At 40.9% G+C, this 22,638-nt stretch overlaps 1 protein-coding gene across 4 annotated transcripts in view; it reads right to left on the reverse strand.

Moving 5' to 3' along the window:
* The window catches only part of LOC113008271 (uncharacterized), a 58,828-nt gene extending 39,073 nt beyond the window's left edge, over positions 1-19,755 (reverse strand). For all 4 annotated transcript variants that reach the window (XM_026145576.1, XM_026145573.1, XM_026145575.1 and 1 more), the window contains exons 1-2: positions 19,610-19,755; positions 11,528-11,723 (exon numbers count right to left, since the gene is read on the reverse strand). In XM_026145576.1, coding sequence (XP_026001361.1) covers positions 11,528-11,669 — 142 coding nt within the window. In that variant the 5' untranslated portion in view covers positions 11,670-11,723; positions 19,610-19,755. The remainder of the gene's footprint in view (positions 1-11,527; positions 11,724-19,609) is intronic.
* Between the last annotated feature and the right edge of the window lie 2,883 nt (positions 19,756-22,638).

Raw genomic sequence — 22,638 nt, forward strand, 5'->3', positions numbered from 1 at the left:
TTATTGGCTGAAGAAAAAAACTGTTAAAGTGAGATACAGAAAAACCAAGTATCTATGTAAAAGCATGGCATTGATTATCACAGAGCTCATTAGCTCATGTGTCTTATTGAGTTATAATACCGGATTCCTGTCTTGTGTATAAGCACGACCTGAATTAGTCATCCTCACTGTGAGTAAATATCCGCAGTGTGCATAGAATGGTAACAAGAAACAAATGATTTTCTAATCAATAAGAAAGAAACAAATAGAAAGCAAACCTTAAGTGTGTTTCTGAGAAAGATGTGGGAAAGAAGGTCTTGGAGATAACCTGACCAGATTTTCGTTCACTGTGCAGGAGGTCCTGAGTTTGAGAATAGGGGAGTTAAACCTGAATTAATTTTTAAAAAGGACTAAAATATACAACATTGCAGGAAGGACCACTGAACAACATACAGCTCGAGGAAGGCTGTAAAGCTCTTTGTATGAGCAGGCTCATGTATATCTGCTGGTTGGGTTAGTATAACGTTTTGTGCCATAGCCCTAGGGATGGGTATCGAAAACCGGTTCTTGTTGAGAACCGGTTCCCACTGTTTCAATTCCTTGGAATCGTTTGCCACTTTTAAAAACGATTCCCTTATCGATTCCAGTCGCCCCGAATGACGTCATCACGTTGAGTAGCGTCTTTTACCCAGTAGGAAACACGGCGCCTGAGCGGCACAAACGCTCAAAAGTTTGGTTACACTTTATGAGAAAGGATGACAACAGGGCAACGTGCAATACTTGCAAAGTAGAGATTTCATCAAAGGGAGGAAACACTACGAATATGCAAAAGCATTTGCTCAAAAAACACGCGATTGCTTTCAACGAATGTCGTGTTTTTGATCCGCTCCGGACTAGCGAAGCTCAACCCAGCAGCAGCGGTAGCGTTTCCACGTCCTCTCCCGTTAATACTGCAGGTAACTAATCAATTAGCATTGCATATTATGTTAGCGCGATTTACCTTATTACAAAACCTGCTATTACTGTGCGTTGCATTTAGATAACCATGATGAGAGAGACAGAGGCTGGCTCAGATGCTGGCAGTTCTCGCTGCAGTCTACCGGTAGCGTCTCCTTTAAGGCCAGGATAGACGAATGTCACCCAGCAGTGTCTAAGTTTGTGGTCAAAGGCTTGCACCCATTTGCCACAGCAGATGCCCCCGATTTCACTTTGGTAAGTGAATGTGTTTAATTGTAGGCAGGACATTACCGGATATTCTTGTGTAATTGCTACAGAATAATTTATGTTAAACTTTGTTATTGCTACAGGAGAATATTTATTTTATTATTTTACATATACATTTTTTTTCCTGGGGACCCTGTGACACCCCATTGAAGAGCCGAAGGCTGTGGATCTCTTAAGATCTCACTGTTGGATTAGATCTGCCTAATTTTCACCAATACTTCTTAGCCAACAGGCTTCAGTTCATCTCAGAATGGTCAAAACATACCTTCCTAGATGAACCTTGGCTAGATGTTGAACAGGCACTATGCAAGGATCTAGAGATTTCAGACCTACCATTTATTAGCTCAAACATCAAAAAACATGAATGCTTTAAAAGTATCAACATCAGCTTCTCTCTGACAGCATGGTGGGAGTATCTAAAAATAACGGAGTCTTCACTAATCCCATGCAAACGTACTCCTATCTGGAATAACCCTGACATATTACAAAACAATAATATGATTAACTAAAGGAATTAAATACTTAGAACATATATTGGAGGGAACAGAATTGATCCCATTCGACAGACTAGTTGCACAATATGGGATCAACAAGAAAAAATTTTAGAATATCAACAAATTAAATCCATAATAAAAAAGAAATTTAACCTCGGTCAAGTTGAATTACAAATACCACCAAGTGCGGCACATTTCCTTACTCTTAAATCCCCCAAATTATTATCTAAAATATATAGAACATTCTCTAAATTAGATGAATCAATATCCCTTCCTATTGCAAAGTGGGAAGCAGATTTATCAGTCAGTTTAGACCAAAACTTCTGGTCTCAGGTATGCTTAAAAACTTTTAAATTGATTAAAAATCCCAGTCTGCAATTAATACAATACAAAATACTACATAGAGTGCACTATACAGGTCATCGGATGTTCAAGATGGGCTTTACATCTTCCAACAACTGCTCACACTGTCAAAACAATACACCAGACAATTACATTCACGCTCTTTGGTTCTGTCCACCAGTGCAGAAGTTTTGGCACGAGATATGGTAAAATGGTAAATGGCCTGCATTTGTATAGCGCTTTTCTAGTCCCAAAGGACCCCAAAGCGCTTCACACTACATTCAGTCATTCACCCATTCACACACTGGCAATGGCAAGCTACATTGTAGCCACAGCTGCCCTGGGGCGCACTGACAGAGGCGAGGCTGCCGGACACTGGCGCCACCAGGCCCTCTGACCACCACCAGTAGGCAAACATGGGGTTAGTATCTTGCCCAAGGATTTTTGGCATGCAGCCCGGAGGCAGCCTGGGATCGAACCACCGACCTTCTGATTAGTGGCTGACCTGCTCTGCCACCTGAGCTACAGCCAGCATGTGAAGACTTATCAAAGTGTCTGAAATGTAACATTCCAACTTCCCCCTTAGTGTGTTTGTTGGGCAGCTTAGATAATGTCACCTCAGAAAACAATTTAGCCCATATGGTTTTCACTGCCCTATGCATAGCCAAGAAAACTGTCCTCATGAACTGGAAAAATAAAAATAATCTTAATTCTAACCAATATAGAAATTATCTATTAGATTACATTAGTTTTGATACAGCCTCGGCCACCACATCAGATCAATTGCTCTGGGCTCCTTTGATCGGCTCCATCACCTAGTGGGGGTGGGGGGTCATAGTTTGGTCCCGCCTTCAATGTTGTGATTGGTGTGGGGGCAGGGACAGGCTTAGGGCCCATCCCTGGCGCAGGGTGCCGCCGGTGTGTCGAGTCGCCTGTGGGGCTCTTCAACCGGTGGAGGAGATTGTTACACCTTGCAGGAGCTTTCTTCCCCTCAGGAACTCTCTGCAGGAGGGGGAGATACAGGAGAGGTGGAGGAAGATCTCAGCCTGGGCGTCTATTGTCTCATGTAGTCTGGAAGACGAGTGGATGGTGGGGTGGGTGCAGTTTTCTCTGTGGTGGGGTTGGGTGGACTGTCCCGGGCTCTGTGGGGCCGGGGGGCGCTGCTGCGCTGGGCCCCGGTCTGGATGGGCCTGGGCCCCCCTTTCCCTGGCGGGTCGCGGAGTGTGGGAGTGCCTACTGGGGTCAGCGGGGGAGCTGGCCCCAGGGAGGGGTCACCTGCCCCTCCCTTCCTTCCCTCCCCATCTCCAGCTGCCTCCCTCCTCCTGCTCCACCACAACCACCCACACATGCAGGGCCTTGGAGTAGGGGTATGTCACCAGGATGCAGAGGAGGCTACCCCCCCCCCCCTCTGTCCCCTTCTGGCTGCCTCTGCCTCAATTTTATCCCACAACTTAGACATTCACATTACTCACACCCTCATTACACATACATATAGGATCTTGGGGGTGGGCACGATACACGGAGTCCAAGTTACCATCAGGGTGTACGCCTCACCCCTGGCGTCGTTGCCCACCTCTCAATTTTAAATACATGTAGACATTGAGGGCTAGCAGGAGGGACTATGCGCTTACCTGCTGCTCTCTGGCAGGTAGCTCCATGCCCTCCTGGGTTTTAATTGCACCTTAGAACACACATGCATCAACACTACAATGAGCGGGTGGAGGGAGGCTTGAAGTCTTCTCTCACCCCCATTCTCTGCGGCCTACTGGAGCGGGGGGGCTAGGAGGAGTGGGCCGTCCGACTGCGGTCTGGGGCCTCCCTGCTGCTGCGGAGTCGGGGCGGTCTGCCTCCCCCCACCGCAGGGAAAAGGGTAACACCACCTGGGTCTGGGTGCAGTTCCCCCCTCCAGGGGCAAGGGTACCTAGACCCGGTTAGAAGAGTACGCTTGGGGAGTGTGATCGTGTATACAGCGTCCCTTTATGTCTGTCTCCACGTCGGTTGAGTGTGAAGTACATATGAGAGCATGAGGGTGGGAATGGATGTTTGTGTCTGTGTGTGCCTGTATGTCTGTGTCTATGTGTCAGGTTGGGTATCAGACGCCACCTCTCTGGGGACATCTCGGGCCCTCCAAGGTTTGGAGGCCTATCTCCACCCACCACCACTTCCCCTGCCGGTGGCGGACTCCCTCAGGTATCGGTGCGTTGGTGGTTCTTTGTATCTGGGGGTGGGCGTCCGGGTACACACCGGCTCACTCCTTGGCGGCCGCTTATTGGGGCTCGCTCGGGCCACTTTGGAGGTGGGGTGCCCCCGGCCTCTCGGCCTGGGGCTCGGTCACTCAGGCACAGCTGGCTGCCGGCGGAGCTCACGGGCGCGTCACTGCAACTCCCCCTGGCTTCTGCTCCGCGGCTGCTGAGTGAGCCCTCATCTGGGACTCTCCTCAGCGCTTTCCGGGACAGTGGCGCAGCTGCCCCTCTGTTGGTCTTCCTTGGTCTCTTGTGTTCTGGGGGCCTCTGGATGTCTGGAGTTTTGATCTCCTCCATACCTGCTTGATACCATAGAGGACAGGGCTGTGGCTCCCCACACTCTCTAGCAGATCATTACATGGAGAAACCTTTGGAATGCAAGCACGCTGATCCACACAGGTATGCACACAGGTGTACACATGGGTATTCACAGATGCGGACTACAGCTTTCTTGGCTGCTGCCTCAAAGCACACTGTGCGCTGTCTATCTTGCGTGCTGCACAATATCGTTTATTATTTAGTAACTATTGATATCTATGACTAGCTAGTTTATTGTGATGGTGCTTTTTTTTTAAATTATTATTATGTTGCTCTTTGTTGTTTGCTGTCTCCCCTGTTTTTTTTTGGTTTTTTTTTGTTTTTTCTTTCTCTCCATACAGGTGACCCAGGAGTTTGTTTTTTTTTCTCTCTTCCCCCCCCTTCTCACCGTCTCTTCTCCCCTTTGGTTTTCTTTCTTCCTCTCCCCCTCTTTCTTTCATTCTTTCCCCCTGTCCTATTAAAAAAAAAAAAAAAAAAAAAAAAAAAAGGATGACAAAGGATGAACTGAAGCTCCGCCATCACGTGATGTCACATGCTGCTGTTTCTGATGTCACTTCCAAAAAAAAAAAAAAAAAAAATCTCACTGTTGGGTTTGTAAGGCCATGTTATTCCTAAATTTCTATCTTGTTCAAAGAGAAGATATAAAACAGAGTTCTAAGCTAATCGACTTTAGTGTTCTCCTTTTAAAAAAAAAAAAAGAATCGATAAGAGAATCGATAAGGAATCGAATCGTTAAACAGAATCGAAAATGGAATCGGAATCGTTAAAATCCTATCAATACCCATCCCTACATAGCCCCCATTTTATCTCTCACAGATGCATAAAATGCTCCTACTTGGCAAGCAATGTTTCTGATGCCTTTCTTCTGATAGCATACTAATTTTCCAATGTGCACTAAACCATACAATTTATGTAACAGGTGAATGAATTCAATGAAGCATAAACTATTAGTGAATCTTGTTTCAAAACTTTATCTTTTTTTATTCTGATGTTTCTGAAGATTAAGACAAACACAAGACAAACAAAGAAATTCCAATTAATTATTATATTTCTAACTGTTTCCTTTCAAAGTCCAGTCGGAACCTCAACAATCTGAAAGAGAAATTTAGAAATAGCGCTGTAGTTGTTGCAGGACAGAGATTGAAGTGCAAAATGACAGGAAAATATAACCAGAACACAACCAGTTGGTAAAACAGTTGTACACCGCAGAAGAACTCTGACTGCAATGCATTGCAGTCAATCTGAGAGTGATTACAGTCCTACTGAGTTGGACCAGAATTGTTTGGAGACAGGTTTCCTTCCACCAAACAACCAGATGGTTGCTACAACTACTTACAATTGGGCTCTAACAGCAAAAAATATCCAGTGCAATCACTAAATAACCAGCGATTATTCCTAGTCACATGGAGGCTGGTGTCCTATTTTTAGACTAGTTTGGCTGAGCGATTAATATTGCTGTTATTAGAGTGTATGCAGTCATTCATTCATCCGTGTTCAGTTTGTTCAAATAATAGATACTGGGATGAGAAGTGGATTATTATACAGTTTTCTTTCATGTTTCTTCCTTTTTCTGAAAATCTAATGTTTCTAGTAGTAGAAAAACTTTAGAACATCTTTAAAGCCTGAAAATGTAGCACAGGAATGTGTGTGAGTGAAGTGTGACTGAATCCCTCGTCTAATATATTGCTGCTTAGCACGTTTCTCTTTCACACCTCCGGGCTCGAGTGACACATGACAAGAATTCCTCACACACGCACTAACACGTAAGCTCATTGTCTGTTCTGAAACACACGCGTGTTAAAAAAAAAAAAGCTCTTTGCTGTCAAATCTGGCTCTGATTCCAGCTAAAAATACTTTTACACCTATATGCACCCTTTCCTCCTTACCCTCGTCTTTCTCTCTCCCGTTCCTCCCCACTGGTTCCCTCTCTGATAAGGAAGAAAAGATGGCCACTGGTGCCGTTAGCCAAGCAAATCTCGATGGAGTGGGCTTTTGAACCCCCCCCCTGCGGGACTCTAACACTCACAACGAATAGGTGTCTTCAAGATCCCTCCCCAGACCCAAAGCTCTGCTTTCCATTTCCACGTATTTATTCAAAATCGACAGAGTGAAGGGAAGGTCTCAGCACTATTTCCCACATGCTCAAGGCATGTAGCTGGTTCTAGGAGCTGATGTAATGTATAAATAGAACATATGCTGAAAATCCTAAGCTATAGGTGGAGCAGTAGAAGTGGTATGCCAGCGACAAAGACCCATTTACTTACCTTGAGAAGCTGCTGGGTTCTTAAAAGTTCATGGTCAGACTGTGCACGTTTAGGCAGAAAAACGGCAGGTTAGAACAATCAGCTCCTACTGACGTGCTTTGGGAGTGCCACCAACAATGGTGAACGTTGGTTTAATTTATCCATGGACTAGATTCACCATGTAGTACACTGATCTGGTTAAAGTTATCTTTGTCTAGGTTCTGCTAAGTATTTTCTACAAGTTATTGTTTGCACCTGGTAACAAAGGTTTGAGGTATTATAGTTACATTTGGTATTAAAGTGTGAAGTGTGGTGTCTTTTTAACGTGTATGATTGACTTTTTTCTCCTTTAGTGTGGTTGAGATGTCAGATGATGCAATCCTATTCTCATCTACATAGTTCCACAAAAGTCCTTCTGCGAGACAATCTAAAGCCATCTTCTCAATGCATTTGGTCAGTTATTTTGAAGCCCCTTTCTAAACAAGCTCCAGTAGTTATCAGCACATAAAAAAAGACTTTAAAGGTTTGGTGACTTCTCCAAAAATAAAGTTAACGACGCATTTTTATACATATTATCTAAAGTTACTCAAAGTTACAAAACATCATGACTTCATTGCTTGTTTAACCACAGCGCTGAACCAGTGCCATGCTAATTCATGTTAATACAACAGACAATAAATATTGTTACCTTTATTAGTTAGCTTTACTAAGCTAGCATATTCATATATGCTCCCCAGTTTCCAGTTTATTAGCGCTTTGAGGGCAGGGACATGATATCTACCATCTTTACTGTTACTGAATTTTCCCATGGACTTTAGAACCAGGCATTTAATAGCGGACCATGCTAACACTTTCATGGCGAGAATCTATGTACATTTTTCTCTTTTCCATAGTATGTGCATATATTAATTAATATCAGCGGTTAAGTTGTCTCCCCACTTTTACATATTAAGTGTACATGTTACGTGAATTCCAAAAAAAAACAAAAAACCACTCCTTAATAAATTTAATTAGGTAGAACTGAACCTCTCAACTTGGTAATAACTTGCTGTGACATTGAAAAATAGCTTTCCTGTAGTTGCACAAACCAAGAAATCATTGGGGGTATTAATTAGTCTCTTACCATCAGACTTGTTTATCCGTTTTGCAGCACTGCTCTTATTGTGGTCTTCATTGTATTCTGCAATGTTCTAACTTCCACAACTGTTTCACAATTAATCAATATGAGTGTTTACACTGAGAGTAATATTGAGTGTTTGGTTAATAAGATTCTTCCCCTGGATGCTGAACTGTTGACTCAAGATGACATGGATAGTAAATTTACAGCTCTTATGACTGTTCACTCTCTCTACTTTTAAGTTTATCTTTGGATGCTCTACAATATAAAGTACATTTACTTCACAAAGTTTACCTTCTATCTACTTCAGCATCAGTACCATGATAGTAAGAAAGCTCTGTGATAAACTTCCGTATGGTTATTTGTTCCTGGAAAACTCTCTTTGGACTTGTGAGGGTGTATTTGTGATTGTGTGAAAAATTCCTACATTCTCAGGCAGCTTAAATGTTTTGGACCCATAATGATCCAAATCCAGCAGGCCCAATAAACCAGCCAGTGAAACAAGAATAACGAGCAAAAACAAAGTTCAAGACATAAAGCTCCCTAATGAAACAGAAACCAATGTCTCATGGTTGATAAACATGATAAACATGTAACTTATTCTCTTCTGTCCTTATTCAACAGAGGACAATTATCCAAAGCCAAAAACATCTCTCCAACCTCAGAAACATCTGACAAAACATCCGCATTTGATGCTGTGGGATGAGAACTCAGAGACATAAAAACAGACCGGGACAGTTGTTAGAACAGGCAAGATTCTTTGTAATGTTAACAACCAGAACATCCCACCTACTGCTTTTTTTCTTGTTGTATGGATGCAGTTTTTATATATTAGTGGCCTCTTCTGTTCATTTTCAGCTCCATAATTATAATCCTTGAACTTTACTTGTGCAGCTTTGTATGAGTCATACTGCAAAATAATCCTTATTTATTCACAAAAGCATCTCCTCAGTCCGTCCCCTGTTTGAAAGAACTAATTTTAAGCCCCTCCCCTTTTAAGACTATCCTTCCTTTAAGCTTTGTCTGATTGGTTGCCCCTCACAGATATAGGGCTAGGCTTGAACAGGAAGTGGGTGGGGCTCCTGTACCTGCGGTCACCTCTATGTGACATTACAAAGATTAGAGTAGAAAAACTGTGTTAAAGCAAGCATTTAGAGCAGTCTGCAGCCTAAGCTTTTAGCTCACAGGAATTACTGTACCTACCATCAGCCAGGAGAACAGGAGACACATGAAAGGAAGTCATGTAATATACTGCAGGCTACTGTAGCACTGAGGTTGTTGCACAGACAAAGTAAAACAAAAAGTACTTGGAGCCATTTGGTTTAAATATCCACATGTTCTGATGTTTCTTGGATAAGTGGTGCCACTAAATGAGAAAAGAAAATGCAGAGAGAGAAACAAGCCCAGCTCTGACTGGAAGAAATTAGATTTAAAGTCGCATTGACTGTCACAAAAAACCAAAAAACTAATGGATTTCATGACTTCACCAGGCTGCATTTACAGTGTTCAAAGTGCGAGGGAATCTGTTCCATCTGCTCTCTGCGCAGTCTGACCTGCAGTAATTTATAGGAATAGATTTAGAGCATTTTCAGAAAAAGAACAATTATAAACTTGCTGTGAGAGAAAATGAACAACAACACTATAATGTTGTGATTCTTCTGCAAAGTCATTTTCTGCTGTTGCATTTATGGATGAGTTTCTTTAATGAAGCCGAAGATGAAGAAGCAAGTAATGTGCAGCAATGTGGAATGATGAAATATCCAGCCAGTGGAAAACCTAAACACTCATACGCAGACAAATATATAGTGTGGTCTTTCCTTCACACGTCATTTTCTATTCTCTCACAGGCATTCACACAGAAGTCAATTCCTCTGATTACTGATTTACACAAGAAACAACACAACCGCACAGGTGGCCCGCCCTGGGCTCTTTTACCCCCTCTCCTCTTGCTAAACCAGAGAGCGAAAAATGGAGAAGCAGAAAAGAGAGGATGAAAGTGCTAACGTGTGAAAACATAATGGAAGTCAGCCTGAAGGTAAAGACTGGGATTACAAAGTGAATCCAGGCTTGGCAACCAGCTGGAACACTTTTATTTTGCATACACACGCTCGATACGCTACCATATTGTGGTTTGTGTTCCCATTCGGGGGGAAGCTCGGAGGAACGTGGGAAATGTGGCGAGTGAGATGTGTTAACTCAGACCGGGCTCGGCCGCTGAAATACACGAATGTGCAAATTTTTTAGGGTGATGACAAGGATGAAGCTGTCAGAGATAAAATAATATTTGCATGGAAGCTGTACACTGTATATAAATATGTAATCATCTTTCAATTGTGTAATCATTGATGATATTGATAATGATGATGATGATGATCTTTTCAACAACTGGCAATAAATATACTCCAAATTTACAGTAGGCAAAAGTATATGTTAAGACATTGTGGGCGGTTTGGCTGAAAGTGTACTGAAGGTCACCTAACTGGGGTGTGTTTCCATCCAAATTCATACTGGGTGCAAAAATAAATAAAAAATAAAAATAAAATACTGTGACTGTATTTAGTAAGTGTTCCCTTATTGTAGATCTACACAGTCTACCTCAGAGAGCTGAAGGACTCTAAGATGCTTTGTCCTCCAGTGTACTTTCATTGTTCCCATAGCTAAAAGGCTAAAGGGGTTATTCAAAGAAAAGGGACATGAATTCATGCCTTTCTTTGGAGGAGATTAAATACGATTTGGACTATAGACAATAATGTATAATTTAATGATGCCTGAAAATGTATTTGCAGGACTGCAGAGAACCTTTTTATATTTTTCATTATGAAAAGTCTTTGGATATATGAGAGGAGTAGGATACAGAGAAAAGTTCGCTGTTTTAAACTTTTAGAACTCTTAAGATGAGCAAAAATACAAAGTTTTTGGTACTTTGGGCCAAACACAACAAAGCTGCCATGGGTAGTTTGTTGTGTGCATTGTGCCTGATAAGTGCTAACAGGGTACATACACAATGCAATGAGTGTGGGAGGAAGGAGGTCAGTAGGAGCCCTCAGCAGATTTTGTTTTTTTGTTTTTTATTTTTTCTAGGGGCCACTTTGCCCAGACTGGAAACTATTCTATGACTCTTAATAATTGTATTTTTCAGTGGAACTACAGTGTTTTATGAGGATAGTGTTTCATATGTTATTTTTACGCAGCCATCACCACAAACAGAATCCCTTTACCTTCAGTTAAAGTAAAAAAAGAAAGGAAAAAAGAAACCTGGAACAATCATGTAATCAGTTTATATGACTGAAGTTTCTGGTAACCAACAGAGGTAGGCTAAGGAAGAAAGTGCTTCTTGGCAAATACTGTTTTAGTATGATATAAATATAAATGATCTAGATCAGAACATGTTGGGAAAACTATGATGTCATTAACTTTTTATCACAAAATGATGAAATGTTCTAAGACTGACGTAGCAACCATGACAACAACCATAGTTAGCCTCATCTTGAAGCATCTGACTTAGAAACTGAGACACTGCATGTAACTTGTATCTGGACTTTTCGTTTTGGCAGTAATGGTACTCACCATCAATCCATCCATTCATCCAGTCATCAATCCATCCACTACCATTTCCTGGTCCAAGCTGAGGTGTCTTGGCCTCTCTTTTTTTGGTCACCACTAGATTGACAAAGCTCTTCTTGGAGTTGGACGGATATTTTGGAGACATTTCCACCTCCTGTGGCTTTGAGGTGGCTGTGGCTTAGAAGTTAGAGCAGGTCATCTACAAATCAGAAGGTCAATGGTTCAATGTTCCAATCAAAGAATCCTTGGGTAAATTGCTCTGTGATGCGTTCATTGGCATGTGCATGAATGCTTTGAGAACTAGTCCACTTATAATTTTCTCTGGGTTGGCCACATTTGCAACGCTACCTAGGATACACACGAGGTATCCACGAGGCAGATGCCTCCAGAGTTCCTCACCCTATCTTTAAGCTTCAGCTCAGACAACTTTCAGTCAAAGCCCTTTTGTAGCCTTGATCTTATCCTTTGGGTTACCACCCACAAATCTTACTCACAGGTAAGGTTAGAAATAAAGATCTGTAAATTCCAGTAAATCAAAATCTTTGCTTTCAGATAGAGGCACCATATCCCTCAGTGAAGGCATGATCATGACCCACCAAGAATGTGGGTCACCCTCCTATTCTGGCTAAGAAGTTCTGCTCATAAAAGTTACGAACAGAATCAGTGGAGAATCAACCTGATGGAGTCCAGTGCTAATTAGGAACGAGTCTGACTTTTTGCTTGCAATGTGGACCGAGCTCATACTCTTGAATGTCACATCATGTTTTATACAACTTAAAACTAGTGACTGAGACCATAAACTCATCGCGAAAGTGTTTGTTGCGGTCACAGATGGAGTGGCCTCTCTGCAGCCAGTGTACTTCCTGTTTCTCCTGCTGGTCATTAGAAAGAAATCAGGTTAAAGTCCCTTCACTTTTTCTGACCTGGAAGCTCCATGCATCTTACATACGCAGACAATAAAATTCAATAAATAAATGCAGTAAAGAGTAATTAGATTATTTTATAATTTACTCTGTGAATTCTTCTAAAAATCACCAAACACAAGATGAATAAAGAACAAACATGTGACCTTGTCTTTCACTCTGGTTCATTTCTGATTAAATGAGATGTTAAATTTTCACAAGTGGCACACTATCTTAATGTCTATCATCTCACGCTGCCACGTGAGAGTTATGACCCTAAGTAGCTGACAACTTTCACAAAAACAATAACACAGCCTCCCACCTCCCTCCCACCATAACACTCTGTCTCCCATGAAGAGCCATAATATCCCTTTCTAAACAGGAAACAGACACAAAGAGAACACATGCCCTTGTGTATGCTTGGATGTATATCCCTGCGCCCCTGTGTTTGTGCACAATATGAAATGCATTACTGCTAGATTTCTGCCCGCACGGGGCATCTGCAGTCAGTGTGTCATCGCAGAAATATCCAGTTTATTGAGTTGAAAATCGACCATGAGTGAGTGCACTTAGCCTTTGTGGAGAGATGGGGGGAGGAAATGGTCAAATGCACATTTCCCTCCATGGTTTATTTATCCTTTGGTTGCCTCTGGTGTGCTCTGCTACATTGCTAGAAGCATATATGTTAAAAACTCACGAACAAATAAACAGTCCAAGTAAACAGACCACGGCTGACCACAAATGCACAAACAATTCGTATATATGAGGACAAAGAAGAAACCACCAGGGAGCACATACTATAGGACCCACACATAAAGCCTTTGATACAGCAGCTTCAACAAATCAATGACCACATGATCTTGATTATTGATTGATTGTATTATGGCTCCAAAGTTGTTGTGTTTGTTATATTAAAACCACAAATAGGCGCTCTGACCCAAGTATTGATGCATTCAAGAGGCATTTCTAAATGCCACTTAATGAAGCTGTAATTTCTGTCTTTAATCAGACGAGTAATTGCGACCTCAAGACTCATTTTAAAAATAGGAAAAGAAAGGGGGAAAAAAGGGTTTAAATTGTGTATTTCTCCATTATTGTGTAGTTAATTCAGCCAATATTCAGAATGATTGCGCAGGCCGGAAGGAAGGAGACAGAGAATGTACAAACGCACGAAAGGGATGATGGATGAGGCGTGCAGAGCGACTAATTTGTGACCGGCTGTTCACACCTCTCGGCAGAGGAGGCGGCCCCGCTGTGTGAGCCGTGTAAGGTTCTGATTGCACTGATGTTATTGAAGTGACGCTCTCTAACTCACAACACCTGGACCCCTCTGCACCGGCTGGCCTCCAAGCCTCGGCGCAGGCCAAGAGGACACAGCAGGGGTGGAGGCGATGGCGTCCTGGCAGGGCAGGGCTGGGCTGATATCTTGGCCAGGTCATGAACCCGCTTGCAGTTTGACATCCTCTGTTCATACTTAGAGATTTTATGAAAGGGTGCACGATGGGTAAGAATGTAGAAACTCCTCCTCGTCAATGTTATTGTTCTAACTAAATGGCTGTTCCTGAGGCTGAAAAAGTATCAGAAGCATGAAAAACTGCCATCCCTCTAACGTCCACTAGAGGCTCCAACAGTAAATCATTCACCATAGGCTCCCATTTTAAAATGTCCAACTTTAAAGCCGAATTAAACATGTTTACAGCTTGATACAAAAAGACTGATTTCCCCTGCATAACAACTGTATGGGAGTAAAAGTTTAACTTTTTTAGAATGAAGTTAAGGTCTATAGTTAGGGTTGCAGCCTCTTTGACTGACACTTGGATGGTGGCACAGATGGCTGTAGCTGCTAGATGTCTTCTAGTCTTCACCTCAGCTAACTGGACCATGTTTGTGCTGCTAGTGCATTTTGGAGCATTTAAATTGTACTAAAAGGTGGTAAACATTAGACAACATACAGTTTTCAGCATTTTCAGCACTGGCGAGGTCAAAACTCCAGCAACAATTATAAAGAACTTGGCCACAAGTACAACATGTTTAGTTTTTGGCTTTATTGAAGCATCATGAGCCTCCTGTAGAGAGAAGTGATTCGAGAAGGAGTGAGTGTTTTGTTTTTTTCCTTGGTTGACGCATACATTTAGGTACAACTACTCAAAGAAATCTCCCTAAAACTCGTCTGACATTTTTGACCTTATTCCAAAGTCAGGAAAAATCTGAAGTCGCACAAAGAGATGAAAGTGACAAATGACTGAAATGATAAACTGATTAAAATTAATTATGTCAATTAAACTTTAATTTGCTTGCCAGTGAAGCTAAGCTCTGGTTTCTTTCATTCGATGACGTGTAAGCAATGCAGTTTATCTTGATTCAGGTCCATGTGAAGCGTCCTGATGCAATAAATCAAAATGTGTTTTTTTTATGCGGCTGAAAACAGTTAATGAGGATGCCTGTGCTGGTGACTTAGGACAATAAAAATTTACAGGACCCAACAGGCTTTGAGCTTCAAGTCGGGTAGGGGAAATTAATGTTGTCTGTTGTGTGAAGTTTGTTATGAGGAAGAAAATAATGCCTAGGTACAGCCTGATTATTTAAGATAAAAGTGAGAACACCAGTGAAATTAAATGTTATTGGTCTGCCAAAATATTTTCAGAAAAACTGACAGTTCCTTAAAAAATATACAGAGAGTTTCTGCCAAACACATTGACTCACCCATCCAAATCACTGAGTCCAGTCGTTCCAATGACTTGTGTGGTCATAGGTATATAAAATTAAGCACCTATGCATGCACACTGCTTCTACAAACATTTGTCAAAGAATGAGTCGCTCTCAGGAGGTCAGTGAATTCTAGCATGGTACTGTGATGCCACCTGTGCATCAAGTCTACTTGTGAAATTTCCTCATTCCTAACTATTCCACTGTGAACTGCTAGTGTTCTTATAGCAAAGTGGAAGCAACTGGAAACAACAGCAAATCAGACACAATGAGGTAGGTAGGAGGGAAAATCACAGAGGCACTATTGCTGAGGAGCATAGTACCCCCAGAGTAAGTCGCTATAGACTTCCAAACATCATGTGGCTTTTGGATTGGTTCAGAAGCTCTGGGTCAAGAGCATAGTGGAATTGGTTTCCATGACCAAACAGCTGCATCCAAGCCTTACATCACCAAGTGCAATGCAAAACACCAGATGCAGTGGTGTAAAGCACACCACCACTGGACTTCACAGCAGCAAAAACAAGTTTTTTGGAGTGATGAATCACATTGCTTCGTCTGGCAGTCGGATGGACAAGTCTGAGTTTGATCTTTGCCAGAAGAACAGTACTTGTCTGACTACTGTGCCAAAAACAGTGGGATTTTTTGGATGTTTTTTAAGAGTTGCACCCTTATGCTGAATCATTAAAAGTTCCGTTCAAGGTTCTTTATTTGTCACATGCATAGTTATACAAGTATAACACACAGTGAAATGTAGCCTGACACGCTCCTGGACATGTGCAAAAATGGGGGGGGGGGGGGGGAGAACAGAGGAAGAACATTTTCTTTATTTATATTGGGTGAATGTGCAGTAGTAGCAGGAGGCAGGTGAATTCTGTACATTAATATGAATAGACATCTGACTATTTTACAGGATAGACAATATAAACATATTTAAAATTAAAGGAATTTGGAATGTACATTGTGCCTTGGTTTAGAGTGTTTGGAAGAGTCCTGTCTCAGTCAATTATAGATGATGTAAGAGGGCGGGTGTGTGTGTTTAGGGCCCAGATGGCTTGCGGAAGCTCCTCTTGAGTCTCTCTGTCCTTGCCCGGATGATGCGGAACCTTCTACCAGATTGCAGAAGTTGGAACAGTTTGTTGCCAGGATGGGACGGGTCCTTCAGTATCTGCGCTGCTCTAGTCTGGCATCTCCTGGTGTAGGTGTCCTGAAGCAGGGGGAGAGCAATCCTGCAGCAGCGTTCTGCTGTACGGATCACTCTCTGGAGAGCTTTTTGGTCCTTCACACAGCTGTTCCCAAACCACGATGTCATGCTCTGTGTGAGGATGCTCTCCACAGCGCCTGTAGTTCCAGTGAAACGTCTTAGTTTCACTGGAGCTAAGACATTTTGGGCAATTTGGTGCTCCCAACTTTGCAGGAACAGTTTGTGCATTGGTGCACTTTCATGTTGGAACAGAAAGAGGTCATATTAAACCCAACAGATTAGGGATGGATGTCACTCTGTCTTCTTATGAAGGTGACTAGTGAATATTTTTGGCAATATAAATGATCTAAACAATGTACTTTTTTTCTCAGAAACAAAATTAGGACAAGTTTTGATAAAGTTCAACTCCTTTATACAACCAAAAAGGAAAAAAAAACCTTTGACCTTCATGACTGTTTGGACTGTACATGTGCCAGTAGCCACAGCCACCTGTGTCACCATCCACCTGTCAGTGAAAAGAAGCTGCATGTCTAAAAATGCAAACTTTAAATCATATTAGCGCTTAAACAGGTAACGTTTTTTTTAATACAGTTGTTAGGAAGGAGGAAAGTGTTAGACCAAAACAGTTTGGGGGGGGGGGGGGGGGTTCAAGTAACCATGTTTATTTCTGCTATAAAATTGGGCATGTTAACATGGGAGACTCCTGGGACTGACTCACTGCTGGAGCTTCAAGTGCATGTTAGAAACTGTAGGGTTTAACTTCATATATCAGCACCAGGAGTTGCTCAAATGAGACTATTGTTTGCTAGCTTACAGGAAAAGACGGTGGTTAAGGGTGAGATTAAAACACATTTAAATGTAATTATATAAAGAGTAGAGCTTTTCAGGTTTGTGGATATTTCTGTGCATTTAATTTGCAGTGTAGTATGCACTGCATTAAAAACACTATCTAGGGAAACACTGAGTGTTTTAACTGGGGAAATATAAATGAATTAAAAGATGAATTACACCATCAGATCAGAGCTGGTTAATTGAACACATACTGTACACACTGCAAATTACATGTTCACTCGTGCTTCGGGGCATCCATAAAATCATAAACTAATATATCCAGTAATTAAAAACCAGGGCAAAGTATAAAGGCTAAGATTATATAATCTGACATTAAAAAAAGTAAAGTGACATTCACACTCTACTTTTTTTTTTTTTTTTTACACACTGACGTATGGGTGGGTTATTGCCTAACGAAATATCCACCAGGCTTGATATCGAAGTTTCAAACTGGGCACACACTCCGTCTGGCAGGAAGGAATGAAACTCCGTTCGCTTACATGTTCTGACCCGCTTCAATATAACACCACGCTGCACATTTAGCTGACCTTCTCGCACCTTTACTGAGCTATCCGTGTCATATGAAAGACAGGCCAGACCTTTCATATGTCCATAAAGTTTTAACAAGCCTCACACACAGGTGGGGGGAAAGGGGAGTAGAGACATTCTTGTCTGATGAACACGTCCACATTTAAACACCAGGAGGACATCTTGGTTAATGCCACAGGGTCAAACACGGGGGATCTTATACTGGGGATGATATATGATATCTGCGTGCACTGCCAGCACAACTGCAAACACAATCTGGTTTTATCAGCTGTCTAACACCATCAATTCTCACAGAGTGGACTTTTATTTAGCGTGAACACGGAAAAACAAGGCCTTTTTATTTCTGATGCTGTATATCAGCAGGAAGCCTTCATGATTCTTTTCCTAGTTCATTCCCACTTATCTTTGATCATTTGTTGTTGTTGTTGATTCCTAATCTTTCTTTCCTTTCCACAGTTCAGTGTGTTAGCACCAAATAAATCTCTTAAGTTTTACAGATATTATGAACATTTATATGAATATGAAAATGTCATGATAGACTAGACTCATTTTTCAGACATTTTTAAGATGTCTGAACGGTGACTAAGGTCACAGGTCACTGCTTTCTAAGCATCCCAAAATTAAGTTTTATTAATACATTTCACACTGCCAGCAATCTCCTACAATCACTTGCCAACTAGTTGGGACATAAGTATAATTTTGCTGCAAGTTTTAAACTCACAGGTAAACTTTATGTATACTTACTTGTGAACTTTAGTCTACTACAGGAAAATGTATTAAGGGAAGTAGTTGAATTGAGACAGTAACAGTATCTTCATTAAAAAGTTTTTTTTTTAAATACAGGTTTTCACAGGACTCTATCTAGTCCTCTGAAAAAAATAACTGCACTCTTACTGCATCGATAGGAAGTACAAGGCCATTTCCAAACTATTTGAGGTCCATCATGCTACAGTAAAAAATGTAACTAAGTGGAAAACATTCAAGAGAAGTGCCAGTCTTGCCAGGAGTAGACATGCCAGCAAATTCACTCCAAGGTCAGGCCATGCAATGCTCAGAGAAACTGCGAAAAAACAAACAAACGACAACCCCAAAAAACCCCAAGAGCTACATCTCAGACTCTGCAGGCCTCACATAGCATTTTAAAAGTTAAAGTTGATGAAGGCAAAATTAAAAGACCAAACACATATGGGTTGGTTGGAAGGGCTAAAAAACAACATGGCAGCTTGACTTAGGTTTGGTACAAAGAGGAGTCTGACTGACTCAGTGACTGCAAGCAAAGTATTCTAGAAAAAAATCTTTTGTAGCATCTAAGCCACTCTTCTTTTTTCTAACTGGACAATGTTTCTGATCTGGGACCTCAGTGCACATATGAACATTTGGCATACGAACAATAACAGTATGTGTACTGTTATCGCTACGTGTTGGATACACTGTGTATGTTAACGCAGGTCAACAGCAAGCCAAACTCAATTTTCATGAGCCAGGAAACTGAGCGTCTTGCTCCTTTATTACAGTCTTCTCGACGGCTTACAATCTTTTACAACTGTAGCTTGAATAGCTCGATGAAAGTGCTGAGTGAAACTAAAAAATAAACCAGAAAATAAAATATCCTTTAGCTCTTTGACATTGTGAAATAAATGCACAAAAGAAATAGTTAGTGACAGAAAACATGTATCAAAGTTAGTCTTAGCTGCTAAGTAATGATAAACAATAGTTTTAACAATCCTCTGATATGCAAATTAGATCGCTAGCATCATTGCTATGTTAATAGACCATGCTCTAAGCAAAATCCGCTTCTGGGATAAGGCTAATTCCTGGCACAAACACATTCACAAAACGATCTCTAAATCAGCTCTTATAAACATATAAAACAACCAGAACATGTAATAAACTTACAGCCATTGCTTTCGATGGTGTATATAAAGATTCAGGCCACAGGAGATGAAGTTTAAACACAGATAGGCAGGTTTTCTGTACAATGCTTTTCCCGACTGACTGCAGCGTCTGCTTCCCACAATGCATTGCGAACACAGATTACTCCTTCAAAATAAGATACAGAAAAACTAATGCTGACTGTATAGAACATATTTTTAACTAAATGACTCTCTTTTTTAACATAAATTACCACAGATGAAATATGACATTTTATCACTAAATTATTATGAACCATTTTTTTTTTAAATCTTTTACTTGGGACAGAACAGTATGCTTTTTCCATCTGTTCTTGTTCTTGTTAAACTGCCTCTAAAACACAATATTCAGTCGCATTCCTGTGAAGGTCTGGTTGCTTTTATCTACAATTTCTTTCTGTGGACAAATGTAGCAAATAAGATAAAGATGAAAAAGGACAAAAATCACACGACAATGAGGTTCACCTTAAGGGCCAAATGTAGGATTTGGTAAGAGTGGCTTGTCTAAAACATAGAAGAGTGTGGCAGAGGTGAAGAAATAATGGTTTGACCTTAAAATGATGGTGAATTGAAGTGCACAAAGGAGACACCGGCCACAGTGCAACTTTGTCATTCAGAGATGATGAAACGGAATAATAGTTATTAATGCTCTCAAAAGAATATTGCCTGATGGTAATGATGAAGCTTGATAACAATTTCAGCTTGAGTGTACGAGGAAGAATACCTGACTTAATTAACCCAAATACAAGGGAAGATAGGCAGCTAAAATTTAACACTTCATTATTAATGCAGACTAATTACAACTGAATTTAATTAACTCCAGATCTGCAGTGCGACAGGTGTTCAGTGAAGCAAATTAAACACCAAGGAGAAAGAAAAATTTACTCCTAAATTATCCCCATTTTCAAACATAATAAATACATCTGATTTTATGTGTGGAAAAGAAGGTGCTTATCATACTTAACTATGCTTTGTCCAACACGTTCTCACTCCCAAAGCGTAACATTTTACGCTAGGTGCCAAATCGTCAACATATTACGTTTTCGGCTACCCACCACGTTCCTAAATGACGACCTCGGAAAAGTGAGGAAATATGACAACCGTATGGACTCAATCTACACATGTTTGCTCTTTTTCTTTAAATCGCTGAGAAACACGCCATTTAACATCATTAAAGTCCTGGTTAAGATCAGGAAAAAGGTTATGGGCTAGGGATAAGGTTAGGTTTAGGGCTGGAATACAGGGCTGGAACGTCTATTACTGCGGCAGCGCCATTGCACTGGATTTCAGCCATAACCCGCCACGTACCATAAGAATGCCGAAGGTCTCCTTTCGCGTTCCTCAGGAACGCCGCGGGACGTGACAAAACGTCGGCATGTTACGTTTTGTCACGGGAGTGAGAACGGGCTGGCTTTGTCCAGTAGTAACAAAAGCTGCTCACCAGCCCCTTATCAATATTATTCTTAACACATTATATTGTATTTAATTTGGGCTGCTTACTGACCAGCTGTTTTTTTTTTTTTTTTGTATAAATCAAATCAACAACACTACAAATCTTAGCTAGTCTCAGTTGTTAGCACTGTTTCTACTTTTTATCCTAAGGTAGTTCCGGCAATTTATCATTTAGAGTTCTAACTTTCAAAAACAAAGCTAATGAATTAATTTACTTTATGAAATCTTTAGTAGGGTTTTTGATTTTAAACTCTAGTAAACATTCAGGTTTTGCACTGTGCTGCATCGCGCTGGGCCAATGTAGCATCTTAGCTATAATGCAATCATGTTAGTTTCTTATCATTTTTGTCCTTTTACAATAAGCAGCTACTTTATTAGAATATTAAATGAATTAAAGTAATGTAAGGATAAGCTACATAGATCAACTACATCATGAATTTAAGCATCTGCTCTTTGAAGATAGTGTAGTTTGATTTTTGCTCATTAGCAGACAAAGCTAAAAGCATAATGGAGAAAGCACCAATCAGTGTCTTTCTGACCTGTAATTTTGCAATTTTGAACATTTTTACAATATAACACAACTTCATACAATATAAACAATTTAAATATTTGCACATTGTGAATATCTTAACATTGTGACAGTGATGCATAACTACTTGCACTTTAAAAATTTAAATACCAAGGGTACATCCTACCCTTGTGTACATAGCACTGGTTTTACTTCATTTATTATTTTCTATGCTAATAGTTAGTTAGTTGTATATTTAGTTGTGTGAAGGGAACTTGCAAAGTAAGAATTTCATTGCTCAGGTGGACCATTTGTATTTTGTGGTGTATATGACAATAAACGTCTTGAATCTTGAAAGCTGTTCTCAGACAATAATTTGAAGCACACAAATTATTTTTGATCCCACAACAAGAAAAAACAGGTAACATTCATTTTTGCCAAAGCTCCCTTAAGCTAGCCTTAATTAGCCACAGTCCCTGCAGGCAGCTTGCACAGTGAAGTCTTGAAAACAAAAAATAAAAAAAGCACACATTCAAAAACTGACGGCAGCAAGATGGCTAAAACTGAACGGAAGCTGGTGTTGTTTAGTCAGAATGTCAACTACACTGGTTACGAAAGAGTTGTGAACAGATGCCCAGAAAACTTTCTCACTCACAAAGACTAGTGGTATTATCACCTGCTTTTTAAAATAAAAACCAATTCAAGTTGCTTATGTTGGTGTACATGTGACTTCTATCTCAGTCATTACATGGTGTGTGTCAGCATTTACAAACCCTGTGATGTAACTGATTATGATAAGTGCGCAGTCAGTTAGCTTGGTAGGCTAAGAAGTAGGACCCAGAGAAAGTTACAAAAAGTTTTTGTAACTCTTGTGGTGCAACAAGGATGCTTAGGCGGTGTTCAACAAGTACTATTAGCTGGTGTTGAGCCAACTTGGAACCATTTTACAATCACAACTAGAGTTTAAGAAAAGACCACCAGATTGCAGTTATTCAGCAATGAAATGTTTGCTGGTATTTTTGATGGTTTAAGGCTGCGTTGTGAGGAGCTCGTCT

This window comes from Astatotilapia calliptera, chromosome 16, assembly GCF_900246225.1.
Source record: "Astatotilapia calliptera chromosome 16, fAstCal1.2, whole genome shotgun sequence".
Lineage (NCBI taxonomy): Eukaryota > Metazoa > Chordata > Actinopteri > Cichliformes > Cichlidae > Astatotilapia > Astatotilapia calliptera.